The 20,171-nt window shown below is 41.6% G+C and overlaps 1 protein-coding gene across 1 annotated transcript in view; it reads left to right on the top strand.

Moving 5' to 3' along the window:
• The window catches only part of LOC148131754 (uncharacterized), a 28,466-nt gene extending 9,502 nt beyond the window's left edge, over positions 1 to 18,964 (top strand). The window contains exons 5-6 of the mRNA XM_087952987.1: positions 626 to 752; positions 17,084 to 18,964. Coding sequence (XP_087809113.1) covers positions 626 to 752; positions 17,084 to 18,285 — 1,329 coding nt within the window. The 3' untranslated portion in view covers positions 18,286 to 18,964. The remainder of the gene's footprint in view (positions 1 to 625; positions 753 to 17,083) is intronic.
• Positions 18,965 to 20,171: the final 1,207 nt, after the last annotated feature.

Genomic DNA, 20,171 nt, shown 5'->3' with positions numbered 1-20,171 from the left:
CGCCAGCAAAAACGGAGATTGGAAGGGCTGCCCGCGGCCCTCAAGAGCTCCATTTTGGCTGTGATGTCCTCCTGCAACCCTCTACCAAGGAAAATGGGCTCCCGAGCTCCGTTTTGGCTGCTCGGCCTCCTGTAACCCTCCGCCAGCAAAAACGGAGATTGGAAGGGTTGCCCACGGCCCTCAAGAGCTCCGTTTCGGCTGCTCAGCCTCCTGTAACCCTCCGCCAGCAAAAACGGAGATTGGAAGGGCTGCCCGTGGCCCTCAAGAGCTCCATTTTGGCTGCGATGGCCTCCTGCAACCCTCTGCCAGCGAAAACGAAGCTCGAGAGAGCCGCATTCAGCCCTCCTGAGCTCCGTTTTCGCTGGCAGAGGCACTGCAGGCCGGTCCTTTGTTGTTTCCAGGGCGACCCCACGGGCCAGATCTAAACAGCCCGCGGGCTGGTTCCGGGGGGGTGGGGTGGAACACCCCGTGATATAGAGGATCCCTTCCATCCTTGTTATAATAAACGTAGATCAGAAAAGGAATTACCTTAAATAATTTGGGGTTTTACAGCGAGGGTAAAAGCTTTCGTTCTGTTGCAGTGGAATCGGATGGGAAGGGGATGATTGTCTCTTACTCTTTGCAGGAGGTCGCAGACCTGAAGGAAGGAGACGTTTGTTTGCCGGCAGCCAAGTGGAATCTGGTCCAGCCTGTTCCTCAAAGGATGGCCTGGGAGCCTCTCCAGTCGGAGCAGAGAAACGTTGGCCCTTTAAGTAAGGCGGGCTTTGTCATTCAGTCAAATTGGCAAGGGTTAGACTCTCAACTATTTTATTTTTATTTTATTTTATTCTTATACTTTTTTATTTTCTTTTTTATTTGATTTTATAGATTAGATTAGATTAGATTAGATTAGATTAGATGATTAGATTAGATTAGATGCCGCCCATCTCGTCTGGAGCAGACTGGTTCTGACCAGTTCTGGAGAACCGGTAGCAGAAATGTTGAGTAGTTCGGAGAACCAGCAAATCCCACCTCCGACTGGTCCTGCCCCCATCTATTCTCTGCCTCCTGAGTCCCAGCTGATCGGCTGGGTCTTCTTTTGTTGCCCTGCACAGGAGAATGGAGCTGGAAAGCAGGTTAGTGGGATGGGGAGGGAATGGAGATTTTGCAGTATCCTTCCCCTGCCACGCTCACCAAGCCACGCCTACCAAGCCACACCAGGCCCACCAAGCCATGCCCACAGAACCGGTAGTAAAAAAAAAATGGAATCCCACCACTGGTCTGGAGATAAGATTAATCTTCATGTTTATTTTTGAATTAATCTTTAATATTTATCATTTTGTTTTGTATTGTTTTATTTTATTGATTGATTTATTTTTAATATTTATCATATATTTTAGTTAATATTTATTATTTTAATGTTTTGTCTTGTTTTTATTTGGTTGTAAGCCGCCTAGAGTCCAGCACTGGGTGAGATGGGCGACATATAAATGAATAAATGAATATCCACATCCTTACTTCCATTTACTAACCTCCAGAGAAAAGTGAATTGGAACAAGGGTCGCCAGCCTATGGGTTGCAGTCCATTAGCGGGCCGTGAGGGGTTTGCAACCAGACTGCGGAAACGGCCAGCGAGTGAAGATCATTGGGGATCTCTGAATTGGAGCATTCCGTAAGGAACACATGCATTTTGGAAGAAAGAGTATGAGTAGATAAACACAAAGTTTTTCCTATCGTCTATTTACTTTCAATAGGAATATTTTCTATTGTTCCTATTGTAAGTAAATAGGAACTTACCTATTTACTTAACCTCCAAAGAGGCAAAAGACATACCGTGCAGTGGTAGGATTCAAAATTTTTTACTACCAGTTCTCTGGCCGTGGCTTGGTGGGCATGGCATGGCTTGGTGGGTGTGGCAGGGGGAGGATACTGCAAAATCCCCATTCCCTCCCCACCCCACTAACCTGCTTTCCAGCTCCGTTCTCCTGTGCAGGGCAACCAAAGAAGACCCAGCCAATCAGCTGGGACTCGGAAGGCAGAGAATAGATGGGGGCGGGGACAGTCAGAGGTGGTATTTGCCGGTTCTCCGAACTACTCAAAATTTCCGCTATCAGTTCTCCAGAACTGGTCAGAAGCTGCTAGATACCACCTCTGATACCGTGTTGTTATTGGTCATTCGGACCAAACAACGAAGAAAGTGTTGAGGAGGAAATATAGCAGGACAAAAAATGCTCAAAAATATTTACCATCCTTACTTGAAATCCACCTTTGCATTATTTTATTTATTAAATTTATATATCTCCCAGCTCACAATCAAAAACCTCTGGGCGGCATTTATTTATTTGTTTGTTTGTTTGTTTATTTAAATTTACACGCTGCCCAGAGAGTATAAAAATTTATATTGTAAATATAAACTACATTTCTGTTAGCAAATTGATTTAGAAAGTGGCTCAGTAGTACAGAGGGATACGGAGGTAGCCATCACAAAAGCCTAAACTTAATCCAGAAACACAGGAAAGAGGGTGAGGGGAAAATTCAAGATCATCCTGTCTTGATGTTCCTTAGTATAAGACGCGATTCAGACTTGTGCATCACTGCTCATCGGGGAATGTATGCATGTGTTGTTGGGAGACGGTTGCATAACTCTTGCATTTATGCTTCTGTAAATGCTAATATTCTGGCTAGGGGACAATCAGACAACAAAGCACAGAAGGCCACAGGAAACGGAAATCGGCAAGGAAGACAATTTCTTTGTGAAAAGAAGTGACAATACGAACGGAATAATGGACGAGGAAACCCGGAGGTTTTTGACAGGTTTCCTGAAGAAAAATTTCATTGCCTACACTTTCCAGCTATGGCAATACCATGCGGAGGAATATGCTGCAGCCTACGGTGGTGGAAAAAGAAAGAGATGACACAGTCCTCAACTTGCAACATTCATTTAGTGGCCGTTTGAAGTTATAACAGCACTGAAAAACGTGACTTCCAACCATTTCTTTACTCTTAATGCACCCCCATGGTCAAAGACCAAAATTCGGACACTTAGTAACTGACTCATGTTTATGAGTGTTTCACTTAGTAACAGACGTTCTGGGCTCAATTATGGTCATACGTCGAGGACTACCTGTGTGTGTGAGGCCTCTGAATACATCCAGGCAAGAAAAGGATGGATATAACTTGCTTGTGCGGCACCACATGTACTCGATGGGCGAGGAGATGACTTCTGAGTATTTCCGCATGTCGCCACAGCAGCTGTCTGACCTCCTGCTCTGTATAGGGCAGGAGTCTGCAACCAGCGGCTCTGGAGCTGCATGCGGCTCTTTCGGCCCTCTGCTGAGGCTCCCTGTCAGCTGATCTCGCCACTGGCTCTCCCCTCACCGTCACTCCTCACCTGCCCTGAGAAGGTAAGGGTGATGGCGGGGGGTTGGAACCTCGCTCCATATTCCAGAAGAGGTGACTGAGTGACGTCGAGTTGGCCACGCCCACCCAATCACACTGGTTGTTAAATTATTGGCTCCCGGTATTTTCTGAAGGAAACGGGTGCAAATGGCTGTGATGACCCAGGATGGGATACAAAATAAACACAGTCACAAAAAACAGGTGAAGCCCCTTTTATTCCTTCACTTTGCTTCCCAGCTCCAAATATCCTTGACTGGAGACAAAAAAAACTCCCACACAAGCAGTTAGAAGAAGGAGGAAATGCCATTTAAATTATAAAGAGTAAAAAACAACACAAACCAGGCAAGGTAAGAGCTTGAAGACGTCCACAGATATCAGAACGCACACTGGGAAGGACGCCAAACTCAGAGAGGAACAATAAACTGGAGATATTTCCACGCTTTGTTTCCAGCACTTGCCCGTATGCATGTCTGTCCTCTTATCCAGTTGTCACAACTGTAGCCCACGAAGAGGCCCTCTCCTCCCCGGTAGACCAGTGTCTCCCTTATCCTCTCCTCCCTGCGTGCCCTAGGATGGAGAGGGGATGGGCCTGGGTCGTCCTCTGACTGCCCAGCCGGCCTCTGCCCTTCCCCAGCCTCCTCCACAACCTCCGGAGCCACACTTCCATCCACTGTCGGCTGTTCCTCCTTCCCCTCAGAGTCAGTCTCCACCAGGGGCATGACAATGGCTCTTTGAGTGTTTAAGGTTGCAGACCCCTGACCTAGGGCCACACATTGTCCCCCAGTCCCCCAATAAGAGCAAACATAGTGATCTAAGATGGTTAAAAGCCTGGAGACTAAAACAAGAAAAGTACAGTTGCAGGATTTGGGTAGGACCAGTCTAGAGATGAGAAGGACTAGGGGCGACATGATAGCAGTCTTCCAGTATTTGAGGGGCTACCACAAAGAAGAGGGAGTCAAGTTATTCTCCAAAGCACCTGAGGGCAGGACAAGAAACAATGGATGGAAACTAATCAAGGAGAAAAGCAACCTGGAACTGAGAAGAAACTTCCTGACAGAGAGGACAATTATCCAGTGTAACAGCTTTGCCTTCAGAAGTTGTGGGTGTCAGCGTTCCAGAAAACCTCCACTTCAACAAATAACTCCGAGACAAACATCTTCTCAAACGTTCTGTTTTATTTGGATAGTAAACTGGCACATCTGGGAAGTTCTGAACCTGAAAGTTCGGGGTTTCCTTGCAATAAGTAAAAAATTACAAATCCACCCCCTGCACCCATCATCGCATCACATGCCCCAATCACCATCCGTCCCAACTTGAGACGTCCTCTCACCCAGGTACAGAAATAACATGACCTTGACTTAGAAAGAAGAATGCTATTATGTCTAACCACACACACTCCCAAGAAATTCCCCCCTCCCATTTTCCCAGGCTCAAGAATGTGGCAGTGTTGAAAGATCTGGTGTCAATATGGCTTCCAAAGGTGACAACCTGGAGGTTTTTAAGAAGAGGCTGGACAGCCACTTGTCTCAAATGGTATAAGTTCTCCTGCTTGAGCAGGGGGCTGGACTAGAAGACCTCCAAGGTCCCTTCCAGCTCTACTGTTAGTGTTTGGGGATTAACCCCTAGAAGAGTATTGCAGCAGTAGTCAAGCCAGGAAGGGCCCCAGAGTATACACACACTGAACACAAACACTGTTTGTAGTTTAAATAGTTTTTAATCCATTTAGAGTTTAAAGCATTGTCATTCAGTCCAATAGTCATTCACTATATTTCCATCCAGTAAGACTCACTATTACAGTCCAAGTTAAGAGTCCTTACAATATCTTTATCAGCCGATAAAGATATCTTCTCCTCCTCCGGTGCCTCTCTCCAGAGGAACAAACGCTGGATATTCAGCAAGATGCTCAAACAGTAGAACAGTTGAATTCAGCAGTAAATCAGCAAACAGTAGCAGACAGAATCATCTCAGTCACAGGCACAGTTACAGTCAGTACTCACAGTTAATCACAGTAAGACACAGTTAGTCGCAGTAACACACAGTAAGCTTTCCAGCTTCTAATGCTTCCTTATATTGTAACTTCTAACCGCACCCTTAATCGGCTAATTGCCTGCTGCATTGTGCTTAAAGTGATAAGCACTTAAACCATGATATCTAAGTTTTATATATTTATTCACCCAAACCATATTTGGTATCAATGTTATACCTAACATACTCCCCTTTTGGGTGAAATAAATATATAATACCTTTACAATCTAACCCCATAATTTTCACAACTCTCCTGGTGCTTATTGGCACCTTGGGCTTTAGTAAAATTATCAGCTAAATTGTCCTCTGACATACAGTACTCTAGCTGAATCATCTTACTTCTTACAGATTGTCTCACGTTTAGGTATCTTAGATCTGTATGCTTGCTCCTTGTTTTTACTGCAATATTTGTGGCCATTTGAATTGCTGCCTGATTATCTTCATGTATAATTATAGGATAATCCACAGTTATACCTATATCAATTAACATTTGTTTATACATTATTAATTCTGTACATAACAGAGATAAACAGGAGAATTCTGCCTCCATAGTAGACAAACTTATATGCTGTTGTCTTATTGACTTCCAGCCTATTAATGTCTTACCCAGCATTATGGCTGTTCCTGAAGTCGACTTTCTAGTGTCTCTTTCTGATGCAAAGCTAGCATCTGCATAAGCACTCAGAATTAAATCACCCTTTGGTTCTAAATACAATGAATAATTTATTGTCTTTTTAAGATATCTTAATATCCTCTTAGCTGCAATCCAGTGTCTTTCACATGGTGCAGAATTGAATCTAGCCAACTGATTCACACAGTACGATATATCTGGTCTAGACCAATTACTAATATAACTCAAACTACCAATTAAAGATTGATAAATCACCTTATCAAACTCCGGCTTTGTTCATCAGTGTTGTTAAACTCCTGACTCATTGGAGTCTTAGCCGGCTTACAAAGCTCCATCTTGTAATCTTTTAGCAATTTGCTTATCTTATCTTCCTGAGATATCTTAAAACCTTTCTGTGTTTTCTTTATATTCAAACCGAGATACTTCTTTATCTCCCTAATTGCTTGATCTTTATTCTCTTTCCTAATGATGCTATTATTTTATTTGCTTCGTCATTAGTTTCAGTTATCAATGCAATGTCATCTGTGAATAGTAATAATAATGATACTTTCCCATTTGTCTCCCTCTTAAACAGACATGGATCGGCTAAACCAGCTTTAAATCCTATATTGTTTAGTTCCTTTACAATATACTGGTTCCATTCATAGCCTGATTGTTTTAGACCATAGAGGCTTTTCTTTAACAACCAACAATCATTATTATCCTTATTTTCACTTTTAATACCAACAGGTTTTTCATATAAATAGTATGTTTTAATGGGGCGTGCAAGTAAGCAGTTTCCACATCTAGATGGTTAACTATATAGTTTTTACTAGCTGCCCACACTAAAGCTGCCCTCAAGGTTGCTGCCTTAAGACTAGGTGCAAACACCTCATCGTAGTCATTAGCATTCTGCCTAAAACCTTGGGCTACTAACCTTGCCTTATGGATTAAATTACCATTTTTATCTGTTTTTACCTTAAAAATCCATTTGCAGCCAATGGATTTCTTACCTACAGGTAATTTGGCATTTTCATACACTTTCATATCTCTTAATGAATTCAGTTCCTTATTCATTGCTGCATACCAACTTTCTTTTTCCTTAGTAGGATACTTTTTAATTTCTTCTACAGAATTAGGAACTTGATTAATCTGGCACACTGTGTTAGCCTGGTACCTATCAGGCGGTCTAGATATACGTGTAGTTCTTCTGGGAATTACAGGGCTTACAGGAGGACTTTGTTGAACTTCTACCTGTTCATCTTCCTCATCCTGTTCAGCTATTGAATCTGTTTCTTCCTTTATGGGCACTATTTCATCCTGTATTTGTCTCTTTACTTTATTTTTAAAGTTACAGGGATAACTAATGGGATTTCTATAGGATTCAATAATTACATCTTTATTGGCATCCTGTTCTAATTTCTCCCATCCTTCATGTTCTAGAAATTGGGCACTAGCACTACATAACACTTTAGATGTGCCTTTCTCCCAAAATCTATATGCCCTATGGTTTGCCTGATAACCAACGAAGAAAAATCTTTTAGCTCTATGTTGCCCTTTTTTTCTGAGTTGTGCAGGAATATGCACCCATCCTGGTGCACCAAATGTGTGCAGGTAACTTAGGTCAGGTTTCCTGCCATGCCACCTGGTGAATGGTATTTCACCTGTTGTTGTATTAACAACGTTGTTCAATATGTTATTAGCACACATTGTAGCCTCCCCCACAAAGAATCAGGTAACCCAGAATCATTTAACATTGTTCTAACCATTGCCTGTAGTGTTTGACCTCTTCTTTCAATAAAAGCGTTATGTTCTGGCCTGTATGGAGCAGACTTCTTATGCTCTATTCCAGCTACCTTAAGTCTGTTCTGGAATTTGTTATTAATAAATTCCGTACCATTATCTGTCACCAGGGTTATCAGTTGCCGTTTAGACTTTCTTTCAGCAAACTTTAGCCAATTGAAAAATGTTGATATGTTTCAGTTTTGCTTTTCATTAAATAGCAAAACCCATATCTAGAATAATGGTCCATAATGCTCAGTATATATCTAGCACCCCCATACTGGGTTTCTTTGGACCTATGATGTCTGCAAATACCACTTCTAAAGGTTCTTTTGTTTTGAAACCATTTAGCCTATTTGCAGGCAATACTTTGCTCTTATCTTCACAGCAAACATTACAACGCAAATATTTATCACAAGGTTTTAACCTTATTCCTTCAGATAACTCAACTGTACGTTTTAGCATTTTAAAATTTACATGCCCCAAACGCCTATGCAATAAATGGATACATTCATTATGAGGCTTTATATTATTAAATACAGTTTGTGCCTCCCTTTCTTACTATTATCTAATACATATAATGTTCCATTTAAAGCTGCAGTTACCCTTTTGTTATCTTTTTCAATTATGCAATTATTATCTTTAAAAGTAATTACATAACCTAATTTATCTAATACCCTTACAGAAAGCAAATTAAACTTTAGTTGCGGTACATACAACATTTTTATATCCTGGTTTATGCACGGACAATGTGCAAGACCTTCACCTTTCGCTTTAAGATTCCAGCCGTTAGCAAGAGATATATGTTGAGAGCTTTTAGACATTTTTATAAATTTTGTCTTATCTCTTGTGATGCAGTGGGATGCGCCACTGTCAACCACCCATAGATCATTCTTCACATCAGAGTTGCTAAACGTGGCTAGTTCAAATGCTTTCTTTGCCTTTTTTATATTCTGGCTTTTTCTCTTTTTGCAAAATCTTGCCAAATGTCCTCTGCCTCCACAATTAAAACACTTTTTAATTGTGTATGCCGTCGAAGATAAATTCTCTTCTTCCGGGTGCTGTACTTTGCTAATCTGGTTTCTTTCAAGCTTTGAAGATAATTTCTCTTCTTTCTTATCTTCTCTCAGCTCGTCACGCTCACGCCTTCTTCTGGCTTCTTCTAGTAGCCTGCCTGTAATCTCGGTTAATGAGAGGCTTTCTTTTGGCAATACCTCTAACGAAGTCACATAGTCATCATAGCTTTGATCTAATGAAGATAATATTATGTAGACTTGATGCAGTTCATTAAATATAAGCTCTGTTTCTTGCAATTCTTGAAAAATGCTCTTCATACAGTTTAAATGAACTAACATATCTCCATTTCTCTGAAGATGCGTTCGAAAAAGCTTTCGTGTAAGATTTATATGTGCTCCTACACTGTCCCGAACATAAATCTTCCTGAGGTTCTCCCAGCAGTTTGCAGCATTTTCTTCTCCACGAATATGGACAAGCTGCTGATCACAGAGAGTCAGTCCTATGATGCATAAAGCCTGCTCATTCTTCAGTTTAAAGTCTTGTAACTTTTCATTATCATCATCATCAGCAGGATCCCAGCTACTCACATCTGGTGGGTTTGCTATAATGTCCCACAAACCTTCTCTGCGTAGAAGTAAACTACATTTCATTGACCATGAAACATAGTTTGTTCCATCCAGCCTGGATATCATGGACAGTTGTGACAAATTTACTTGTGCCATTACTCTTCAGATATTTTGACTATTTTAAACTAATTAAAACAGTTTGTTTTTACAGTAATGTGCAACTCACACCAACTCTCTCTGCTATATCCTGGTTAGTTAGACTATGCTGCTGGGCCCATAACCAATGTTAGTGTTTGGGGATTAACCCTAGAAGAGTATTGCAGCAGTAGTCAAGCCAGGAAGGGCCCCAGAGTATACACACACTGAACACAAACACTGTTTGTAGTTTAAATAGTTTTTAATCCATTTAGAGTTTAAAGCATTGTCATTCAGTCCAATAGTCATTCACTATATTTCCATCCAGTAAGACTCACTATTACAGTCCAAGTTAAGAGTCCTTACAATATCTTTATCAGCCGATAAAGATATCTTCTCCTCCTCGGTGCCTCTCTCCAGAGGAACAAACGCTGGATATTCAGCAAGATGCTCAAACAGTAGAACAGTTGAATTCAGCAGTAAATCAGCAAACAGTAGCAGACAGAATCATCTCAGTCACAGGCACAGTTACAGTCAGTACTCACAGTTAATCACAGTAAGACACAGTTAGTCGCAGTAACACACAGTAAGCTTTCCAGCTTCTAATGCTTCCTTATATTGTAACTTCTAACCGCACCCTTAATCGGCTAATTGCCTGCTGCATTGTGCTTAAAGTGATAAGCACTTAAACCATGATATCTAAGTTTTATATATTTATTCACCCAAACCATATTTGGTATCAATGTTATACCTAACATCTACTCTGATTCTGACTCTGAGACTCCTAGCCTGTGGTGCTTCTTAGCAGAGTGTGGCTGCAAGCTACAGGATGGGGACCACGACGGTATCCCTATGTCAGCTGGTGCTCCATTCAAAATCCAAGAAAGAAAGACTCCGTTAATTAGAGAACAGATATCTTTTACTGGAAATCAAGTGGTAGCATCAAAGGAATTCTGAATCTGAGAAAATGAGCGCGTAACTCACATATACAAAGTGATGGCAATGTTCCTACCCACAATAGTTCAAACTATCTATCCAATTTAAATGTGTATGTAATGTCATGTGGGCATTTTCAGATGGTGATGAGGTATCTGTCCGTTGACCTTGGCCTATTTTAATAAAGAGGTGCGCTTGCGCATAGCATAAGAAAGAAGCATAAACAAGAAACTTCCCCTCCCCCAACTTACAGAGTTTATTCTCTCAAACCTTCAGCTCGCTTCCCATAACTATTCCCCCCTCCTTCCCCCCGTTACTTATGACAGCCGAAAGATGCAAAGCAAAGGAAAGAAATCTTGAAGGCTAATTCTGACTGAGATGGGCCAAGCCATCCGGAAAGCTGTGGTGGGGTGAACTGGTGTCCTTCCCCCAAACTACAGCAATGGCTGAACATCACAGCGGATTCTTTTGGACGCTGTGGAATTTTCCAAATTGTGTCAGAGCAATCGACGGAAAACATGTACGAATTAGAGCCCCACCTTGGTTGTGGCAGCGAATATTTTAAAGTACAGAGGACATCATTCCGTAGTGCTGATGGTCATGTGTAATGATGCCCAGTACAAATTCACTGTGGTTGACATGGGTACATATGGACAAGGGAGCGATGGCGGTGTCAGGGCTCCAGTTGTTACCCCCATTTAAATCATGAGTCTCTAGCCGGATTTTCAAAGCTAAAAAGAAGATTTATTAGGAGTAAACATGCCGGTGCTGCCTGGGTGTAGTTGACTCTGAGACACATCATTCATATTCTCCAATGGGACACATCCATAGCCGAGAGTCATTAATCATATCATACTCTCCAATTAGAATTTTGCATGGCAGAAACTTCAGTCACCTAGTTACTATCTTTGAAAACATTTATGGAATGCACTTTTGGTTTTGCAAGCTGCCGCACTGCTCCCCTCTCCCTTTCTGTTGGCAACTCTAAAAAGACCATAGAAATATTTTATGAGTTGACAGGCGGTGTTTTTCAAGAGAGGAACCTTGACAGAGTCCTGCTCAAAGGCAAAACTGGACTTTCCACCACCTGGTGATCTTCCGGGGACAAAATTAAAATGCCACATATCGCCGTTGGTGTTACAGCCTTTCCTCTCTGCACGTGAACCTCAGGAAGCCATTCCAAAGGTGGGTTTATTAAACTGCATGTTTGCTAACGCAGGTAGTCCTTGACTTATGACCACTTGACTATTCAACGTTACGACGACACTGGAAAGAATGACCAATGACCGTTTTTTGTTTTTTTTCACATAACCGTTGTGGCATCCCGAGGGTCACATGATCAAAATTCAGATGCTTGGCAGCTGGTTCGTATTTACGATGGTTTGCAGTGTCCCGGGGGGGAGGGCACGTGATCCCCTTTTGCGACCTTCTGACAAGCAAAGTCAATGGGGAAGCCAAGTTTCACTTTACAACCGTGGTACTAACTTAATTTCAGCGGTTCGCTTAACAGCTGTGGCAAAGGGTCGTGAAATGGGGCAGAATAGAATAGAATAGGAATTCTTTATTGGCCAAGTGTGATTGGACACACAAGGAATTTGTCTTGGTGCAAATGCTCTCAGTGTACATAAAGAAAAAAATACATTCATCAATACATTCATACAATACTTAGTCATAGTCATAGGTTACTAATAAGCAATCAGATCATACATAGGTTTGTAATAAGCAATCAGACCATACATAGGTTAGTAATAAGCAATCAGATCATACATAGGTTACTAATAAGCGATCAGATCATACTAGGGAACAAATAAAACAATATAAATTATAAAGATACAAGCAATACGGTTATAGTTATAAGTGGGAAGAGATAGGTAATAGGAAGGATGAGGAGAAGAAGAATAGTAATACAGCCTTACTACTTACTCACTTAATGACAGTCTTGCTTAGCAACATAAATTTTAAGCTCAATTGTGGTCATAAGTCCAGGGTTACCTACATGTCACTTTATGTTTAAGCCACAATTTTTTTTGAATGCTGATACCAAAATTGAGGGCGATCAATGCTGAAATTATCTCTTCATCTAATACTTTGAGTAATAATACTGTTCAATTTTTTTCTCCTCCAGATTCCAGTCTCGAGAGGCGGGCTCACTTTGTATAACTACTGTCACTCGAGAGCCAAGTCGGACCATAGAGAGTTTCTTTGGCTACAAGATGGCGGATTCTTGGACGGCCCAAGGACTTTCTTCCAAATAAAAGTCACGGATACTGTCAAGGCATGTGTTACTCTTCGCAATTATCTCATCAATACCGATGCCACCAACATACTGATAGCAAGATACGCACCACCAAAATTTGTAAAACACTGTTTCAGTATCTGCTGGGATACAGGAGGGAGAACGGAGGAAGCAGTTGGTCTTGACTTCCATTGACCACCAGACCATCACATGCGGCTGCAGGAATCTGCAAGGATCTGGTGCAGTTTTTCCAGGCTCCAGCAGGGAAGGCGCCCTGGCAGAATGCAGTGTTGAGGTGTGGCCTACTACACCAAAGTGTAAATGTAGCAGAGAATTGACACTGCCTAAACTACGTACCCACACAACTTAAATGTCACTGTCAATAAATTTTCGAACAGAAATATCTTGGTCAGTGTTTTGTCTTGAATATAAACCAAGTTTTGCTTTACCTTTTTCTACATATAAAAATGTTAGAGATTTTTTTTTAACAAAACCAAAAGCCAGAAATCTACTATAAACCAACAGGTAATTTAAATAACAGTTGTAACAACAAGTAATGCTGACTAAAACTAACAAAATTCTAATCTACATTCCTTTTCATAGCAAAAAAACTTCGCAAATACCTTATCACAGGTGGATAGAGTAATTTATTTTGGCCTTCATTTAGTACTATTGTAGTGTAATATAAATAGAATAGAATATTTCATTGGCCAAATGTGATTAGACACACAAGGAATTCGTCTCCAGTGCATAAGCTATCAGTGTACATGCAAAACAATAATAATAATCAGAATAATAATGTAATCATAATCATAATAATGATGCCAACAAGAGAACAAGGTGGAACAAATGAGAAAGATAAAAATACAGCCATACCACATGGGTAAATCTATTTAGGCATAAGACAGTGCTGTGGGAATTAGGTGTTAGCAGAGTGATGGCACGAGGGGAAAAAAATGATTTTGTGCCCGGTTGTTTTTGCATGCAATGCCCTATGGTGGTGTGACGAGGGGAGGAGTTGAAACAGTTCTATGTCCAGGATGCGAAGGGTGTCTGTAGATACTTCCTCAGTCCTCCTTCGTGCATGCAATATATGAGGCTCTTGGTGGAAAGCAGGCTAGTTACGATGGTTTTTTCTGCAATCCTAACTATCTGTTGAAGTCTCTACCTGTACCAAACCAGACAGCTGTAGAAGTGCAATGTATAGATGTAAAAAAAAGGAGTGCAAAACATAAATCATTTTAAACCGTCAGAACAAAATGTATCAAACTCAAAAATACAAAACATAAATGCAAAATGGATTTCCCAGCAGTAAAAAATGAAACCGTTTTGTTGAATGGTCAGAACTATTGGGAGTGAGCATCAGCAAGCACTGGGAAGAATTAGGGATTTTGTTACTTCTACCCTTTCTGGTGGAAGTTGCCGCAAAGAGATTGCAACAACAATGCTGAAGTTGCACACTCGTGATTGTGACACCATTGCAGCTTGAAGCTGCTCCTGGCCTGATGCGGTGGTGGGATTCAAAAAAATTTTTACTACCGGTTCTGTGGGTGTGGCTTGATGGATGTGGTGTGGCTTGGTGGGCATGGCAGGGGAGGGATACTGTAAAATCTTCATTCCCTCTCCAGTCCTGGGGGAAGAATCCCCATTCCCTCCTCACCCCATTAACCTGCTTTCCAGCTCCATTCTCCTGTGCAGGGCAACAAAAGAAGTCCCAGCCAATCAGCTGGGACTCGGGAGGCAGAGAATAGATGAGCGGGGGGCAGTCAAAGGGGTATTTGCTGGATCTCCGAACTACTCAAAATTTCTGCTACCGGTTCTCCAGAACTGGTCAGAATCTGCTGAATACCCACCTCTGGCCTGGTGCAGAGTGACAATAGTGTCCAGTACCTCATCCTTTCCTGTCTCCTTCCTTCTTTTTCCTGACTGAGGGGCTGCTGCCTTTATGAGTAACACAGTGGCTACACTGGTTGACCCTTCCTTCTCCTCATCACTGCTGTGCAGTGGGAAGACACCTGAATCCCAGGATGTGAAGTGTGGTGTGGATGTAATGCCCTCTGTATCCAAGGTTGAATCCAAGGAATTTTGCTCTGCAGGACTTGGAGTGAGATCCTCGGGCTGTAATGATATGGTTTGTGCAAAGGGTTATCCAAGCAGACAGACACGCTGTCAGGATTCCGGCAGTTACCCCTAATTAAATTATGAGTCTCAAGCCAAACTTCCAAAACTTCAAAAGGATTTATTGGGAGTTAACATATCCAGCACTGCCTGGGTGTAGTCGACTCTGAGACACATAATTCATTATCACCCTTGACCCTGGTTTTCCCCCACCCCCTGGGTGTATCATAATTCATATTCTCCAATGAGTCACATCCATAACCCAGAGTCATCAATCATGTTTTCCAGTTAGAATTTTGCACGGCAGGAACTTCAGTCACCTAGTTACTATCTTTGAAAAACGATTTATGGAATGCACTTTTGATTTCCAAGCTGTCGCACTGCTCTTTCAACCCCCTTTCTCCCCCTCCCTTTCTGTTGGCAACTCTGAAAAGACAATAGAAATATTTTTATGAGTTGACACGCATATTTAACAGACATAACCCCTTTAAACATAATAGAATCCCTTGGTAAACATAATACAATGCCTTTGTGAGGCCACACTTCGAATACTGCATCCAGTTTTGGTCGCCACGGTTAAAAAAGATGTTGAGACTCTAGAAAAAGTGCAGAGAAGAGCAACAAAGATAATTAGGGGACTAGAGAGGCTAAAATATAAAGAACGGCTGCAGGAACTGGGTATATCTAGTCTAATGAAAAGAAGGATCAGGGGAGAAATGATAGCAGTGTTCCAATATCTCAGGGGCTGCCCCAAAGAAGAGGGAGTCAAGCTATTCTCCAAAGCATCTGAGGGCAGGACAAGAAGCAACGGATGGAAATTAACCAAGGAGAGAAGCAACCTAGATACAAGGAGAAATTTCCTAACAGAACAATTAATCCTACCTCCAGAAGTTGTGAATGCTCCAACGCTAGAAGTTTTAAGGAATACGTTGGACAATGATTTGTCTGAAATGGTATAGGTTTCCTGCCTGAGCAGGAGGTTGGGCTAGAAGACCTTCAAGATCCCTTCTAACTCAGGTATTCTGTTCTGTTCTATTCACACCAATGTAAACAGCATAAAAATGTAAATCAAGTTTATTTGGTCTCTTTTTTCCTCCAGAGGTCTTCCAATTTCCATCCACGATTGGGCTGTTTCCTCCTGCTTTTTGTAATATTTTATCAAGTACATCACAGAAATCTCATTTTGTCGGCAAGTCTAGAAGCTCCATTTTGTTGTTTGAAGGTGCCTTGCCTTCCTCCCGCCTCCCAACAGAAAGCCAACCAATCAGAATGCAGCACATGCATTCTCCACATAACACATAGTTAAGACTTGGGAAGGGTTGTGTGTTGGCCCACCTGCATCCATTTGCAACCTTCCGCTTACCCATCAATCCCTTCACCGCGTTGGTATGCCTTTGACAACTATGGGCAGTTGTGGAGAAGTCTAACTCTAGCTTGAGAAGGAACCAAGTAATAATGCAGCCAGGCTTTCAGGAGTTGTTTATTATTATTATTATTATTATTATTATTATTATTATTATTATTATTATTATTATTATTATTATTATTATTATTATTATTATTGTTTTTGTTTTTGTTTTTGTTTTTGTTTTTGTTGTTGTTTTGTTGTTGTTCCTCTATTATTATTGTTATTATTATTATTATTATTATTTAATCTTTAGTGAGATTCACAGCCTTCGGGGCTGGTTGGTAGCTCAAAAGCTCAAATCCTAATCAAGGACCTAGGAACTGTTAAGGTGGTATTATTATTATTATTATTATTATTATTATTATTATACACACAAAACGATGGTGTACACATCAAACTAGATAACTATGCTGGGTTTGGTTTTATCACAAAACACTAGTCGAACACTTCCCAAGCGTTCAGGACTTTGTGATGTATCATGATGTATATTTATATTTATATTTATATTTATATTTATATTATTTATATTTATATTTATATTTATATTTATATTTATTTTATTATTATTATTATTATTATTATTATTATTATTATTATTATTATTATTATTATTATTATTATTATTATCAGTGTTTCTGAACCTTGACAACTTTAAGCTGTGCAGACTTTAACTCCCAGAATACTGGGAGTTGAAGTCCACTTACCTTAAAGTTGCCCAAGTTGAGTTTACTGGTCAGGAGGGATTTTAATATACCAGTAATCATTGAGCCAAAAATATAGTCATTGGAAGGAAAAATCATTCAGAAGCAGATAAGAAAAGACTTTGGAAGCAACTAATCTCATTGTTAACATTTCTTTCCCTTCCTCTGTAGAGAGCAGACTGGGAACAGAGATCAAAATGGAGAATCGAGGAGAGGAACCGAAATCAACACGATGGAGAGATCAAAAGTTTAGTTCTGGGAATCTGCCAATAAAAGTAGAAATGGAAGAAGGAGGTTGCAAGTCAAGAGAGCAGCAGCTGAAGCCCGTCCATACTTCGCTTCAACAGGAATTTACTTCTGCTCTTATTGAAAAGGCCACCACGTGCAAGCAGAGTAATACGCCCTTATTCTCCCAACATGATAGAAGATACCACTATCAACTGGAACTGAATCCTGTATCTTCTGTGGAAAAATTGGAGCAATGTCCACAAAGGGTTGAGGACAGCTACCAGCATACTTCCATGAGGAGTCAAGAGGAGAAACACATCCGAAGTGAGCAAAGAGTTGAAATCTCTGATAAAGGAACAGGGGATAATTTGAACGATCTTGGGAAAACACGTAATAATTCTCCCGAATATGAGAAAACCTTGACTAACCCAAACTCACTAAACAGATTCCCGGTGTGTAATCCCGAAGAGGAATGGTACGAGTGTTCCCACTGTGGGAAGGGCTTCAATAAAGCCAAATACTGGAAACAGCACCAGAAAATTCACACCGGGGAGAAGCCATACAAATGTTCCCACTGTGGGAAATGCTTCAACCAGTCGGGCAACCTGAAGACCCATCAAAGGATTCACACCGGAGAGAGACCCTACAAATGTTCCCAGTGCGGGAAATGCTTCAGTCACACCAACTGTTTGAAGATGCACCAGAGGATTCATACTGGAGAGACCTACAAATGCACTCAGTGTGGGAAATGCTTCCGAGAGACGGGAATCCTGAAGAGGCATCTAAGGACTCACACTGGAGAAAGGCCATACACATGTTCCCAGTGTGGAAAATGTTTCAGCCTGGCGGGAATCCTGAAGAGACATCAAAGAACCCACACTGGTGAAAGACCCTACAAATGTTCTCAGTGTGGGAAGGGCTTCAACCGGTTGGGAACGTTGAAGAAACACCAACGAATTCACACAGGCGAGAAGCCGTTCAAATGTTCTCACTGTCAGAAATGCTTCAACGAGAGAGGAAATTTGAAGAGGCATCAGAGAATCCATGCCAGAGAGAACCTTAATATCATTCAAGAACTCATACTTGAAAATGACCATATCAATGTTATCAAAGTGGGGAAAGCTTCTATAGGGCAAGAAGTTTGAGGAAACATATGAAAGAGCGTGCTTGTGGGGCACCTAACTGATGTTCTCAAAAAGCAAATGTCTAGGAGAGGACTTGAAGAACCTCTAAAGATGTCCGCTTCCTTATATTTGTAAGGAAAACTCCTGGCCCTACTCATGATGGCTTGTTCCCTTACATTTCGGGGTGCTAGGTAGACGAACGAATGTTCGTAAAGTAGATTTCAGATAAATGCCAGGAAACTTCAAACCAAGGGGTGGGATTCAGCCGGTTCAGCCTGGTTAGCGTGAACCGGATGTTAAATTTACATCTGGTTCAACTAGCTGGCCCCACCCAACCCTCCCCTCCCCAGAAGTCTCTATGCGGCCCATTTTGGATGCAGGTAAAATATAGGATCCGCGGGAGGCTCTGGGAAGGCAAAAAAACAACAACAGGTTGAACCGGAAGTTCCGGAAGTCCAGAAACGGGCCTGTTTCCGGCTTCCGGAGACCCTCCGGAGCCTGGCAGAGGCTGTTTTCACCCTCTCATAGAGGCCCAAAGGAGGCTTCCGGACTCTGGGGAAGGCGAAAAACGGCCCGAAGTTCTGGTAAGCCAATGGCCATGCTCACCCAGCAACTGGGCAGATAATTGGTTGCTGGGATTTTGAATCCCACCCCTGCTCCAAACCATTCGTCATGAGTAAGAAAGCTTGCAAGGTTGAACTAATTACTGTATATACTCGAGTATAAGCCTAGTTTTTCAGCCCATTTTTGTGCTGAAAAATCCCCTCGGCTTATACTCGAGTCAGATTCCCTCTGAAAAAAATGGTGTGGAGTCGCGGCCTCCGGCGGCAGCGACTCCCAACAGCCCCAGCCGGGAAGGGAAAGGCAAAAGCGCTTTGCCTTTCCTTCCTGAGGTGGCGGGACTGGGGCCGCGCCGGCGGTAGTGACTCCTGACTCAGGGGGCCTCCGAGGGAGGGGAAGAGAATGACTCCTGCCTCCGCTGTCATCATCATCTTCTTCTTTTGGGTTAGTGAATCAATTAAACCTTTCATGATAGTGAGATCGTTTCCCAAATTAATTATTTTTATTTTTGAAATTTACCAGTAGCTGCTGCATTTCCCACCCTCGGCTTATACTGAGTCAATAAGTTTTCCCAGTTTTTGTGTAAAATTAGGTGCCTCGGCTTATATTCGGTCGACTTATACTCGAGTATATACGGTATGCCGGACAACCTTTCACTGAATGTATTCAAAAAAGGATCTGGAAAGATATTTCTTATGGGTGTTTTGATCAGGATTCCTGTGGATATGTGGGTTTAGATGAGATCATTTAAATTCTAAAAGCCTCTTCCTGACCCTTCGTTCCCCATGAAGTGTCTACAGAGATTCTCAATCATCCAGGCCATGGTTGTCCCAAAGGTGTTTTTTCCGAAAAGTCAACAGGACTTTTTCTTCTTTTGGTTTGATTTTTGAAAACATTTCACTTCTGATACAAGAAGCTTCTTCAGTTTTGAAAAAGCTTCTTAGATTAGTATCAAAATGTTTTTTTTTAAACCAATAAAATCCCGTTGCCTTTTGGAAAGCACCTTTGGCGACGTTCTGTATTAAAGTTCTCAGTGAGGTAAAATCTTCAACCTCATAGCAATTCTTGGAGGCATCACACAACTCTTATTTAAGAGAGAGGATACCGGTGTTCTTAGCCTGAGTATATCCTTTTGGCACAAGGTGCAAAAATGCAATAGCACTTAGACTTATATAGTGCTTTATAGTGCTTTACAGCCCTCTCAAAGTGGTTTTACACAGTCAGCATATTGCTCCCAACAATCTGGGTCCTCGTTTTACCCACCTCGGAAGGATGGAAAGGCAGAGTCAACCTTGAGCCTGGTGAGATTTGAACTGCCAAATTGCAGTCAGTCAGCGGAAGTAGCC

The sequence above is a fragment of the Notechis scutatus genome, chromosome 2 (assembly GCF_049901735.1).
Source record: "Notechis scutatus isolate UNSWTSFEM ecotype Mainland chromosome 2, rNotScu1.2, whole genome shotgun sequence".
In the NCBI taxonomy this organism is placed as follows: domain Eukaryota; kingdom Metazoa; phylum Chordata; class Lepidosauria; order Squamata; family Elapidae; genus Notechis; species Notechis scutatus.
The sequence above is the reverse complement of the archived record's forward strand: the minus strand, read 5'-3'. Positions and strand labels throughout refer to the sequence as shown.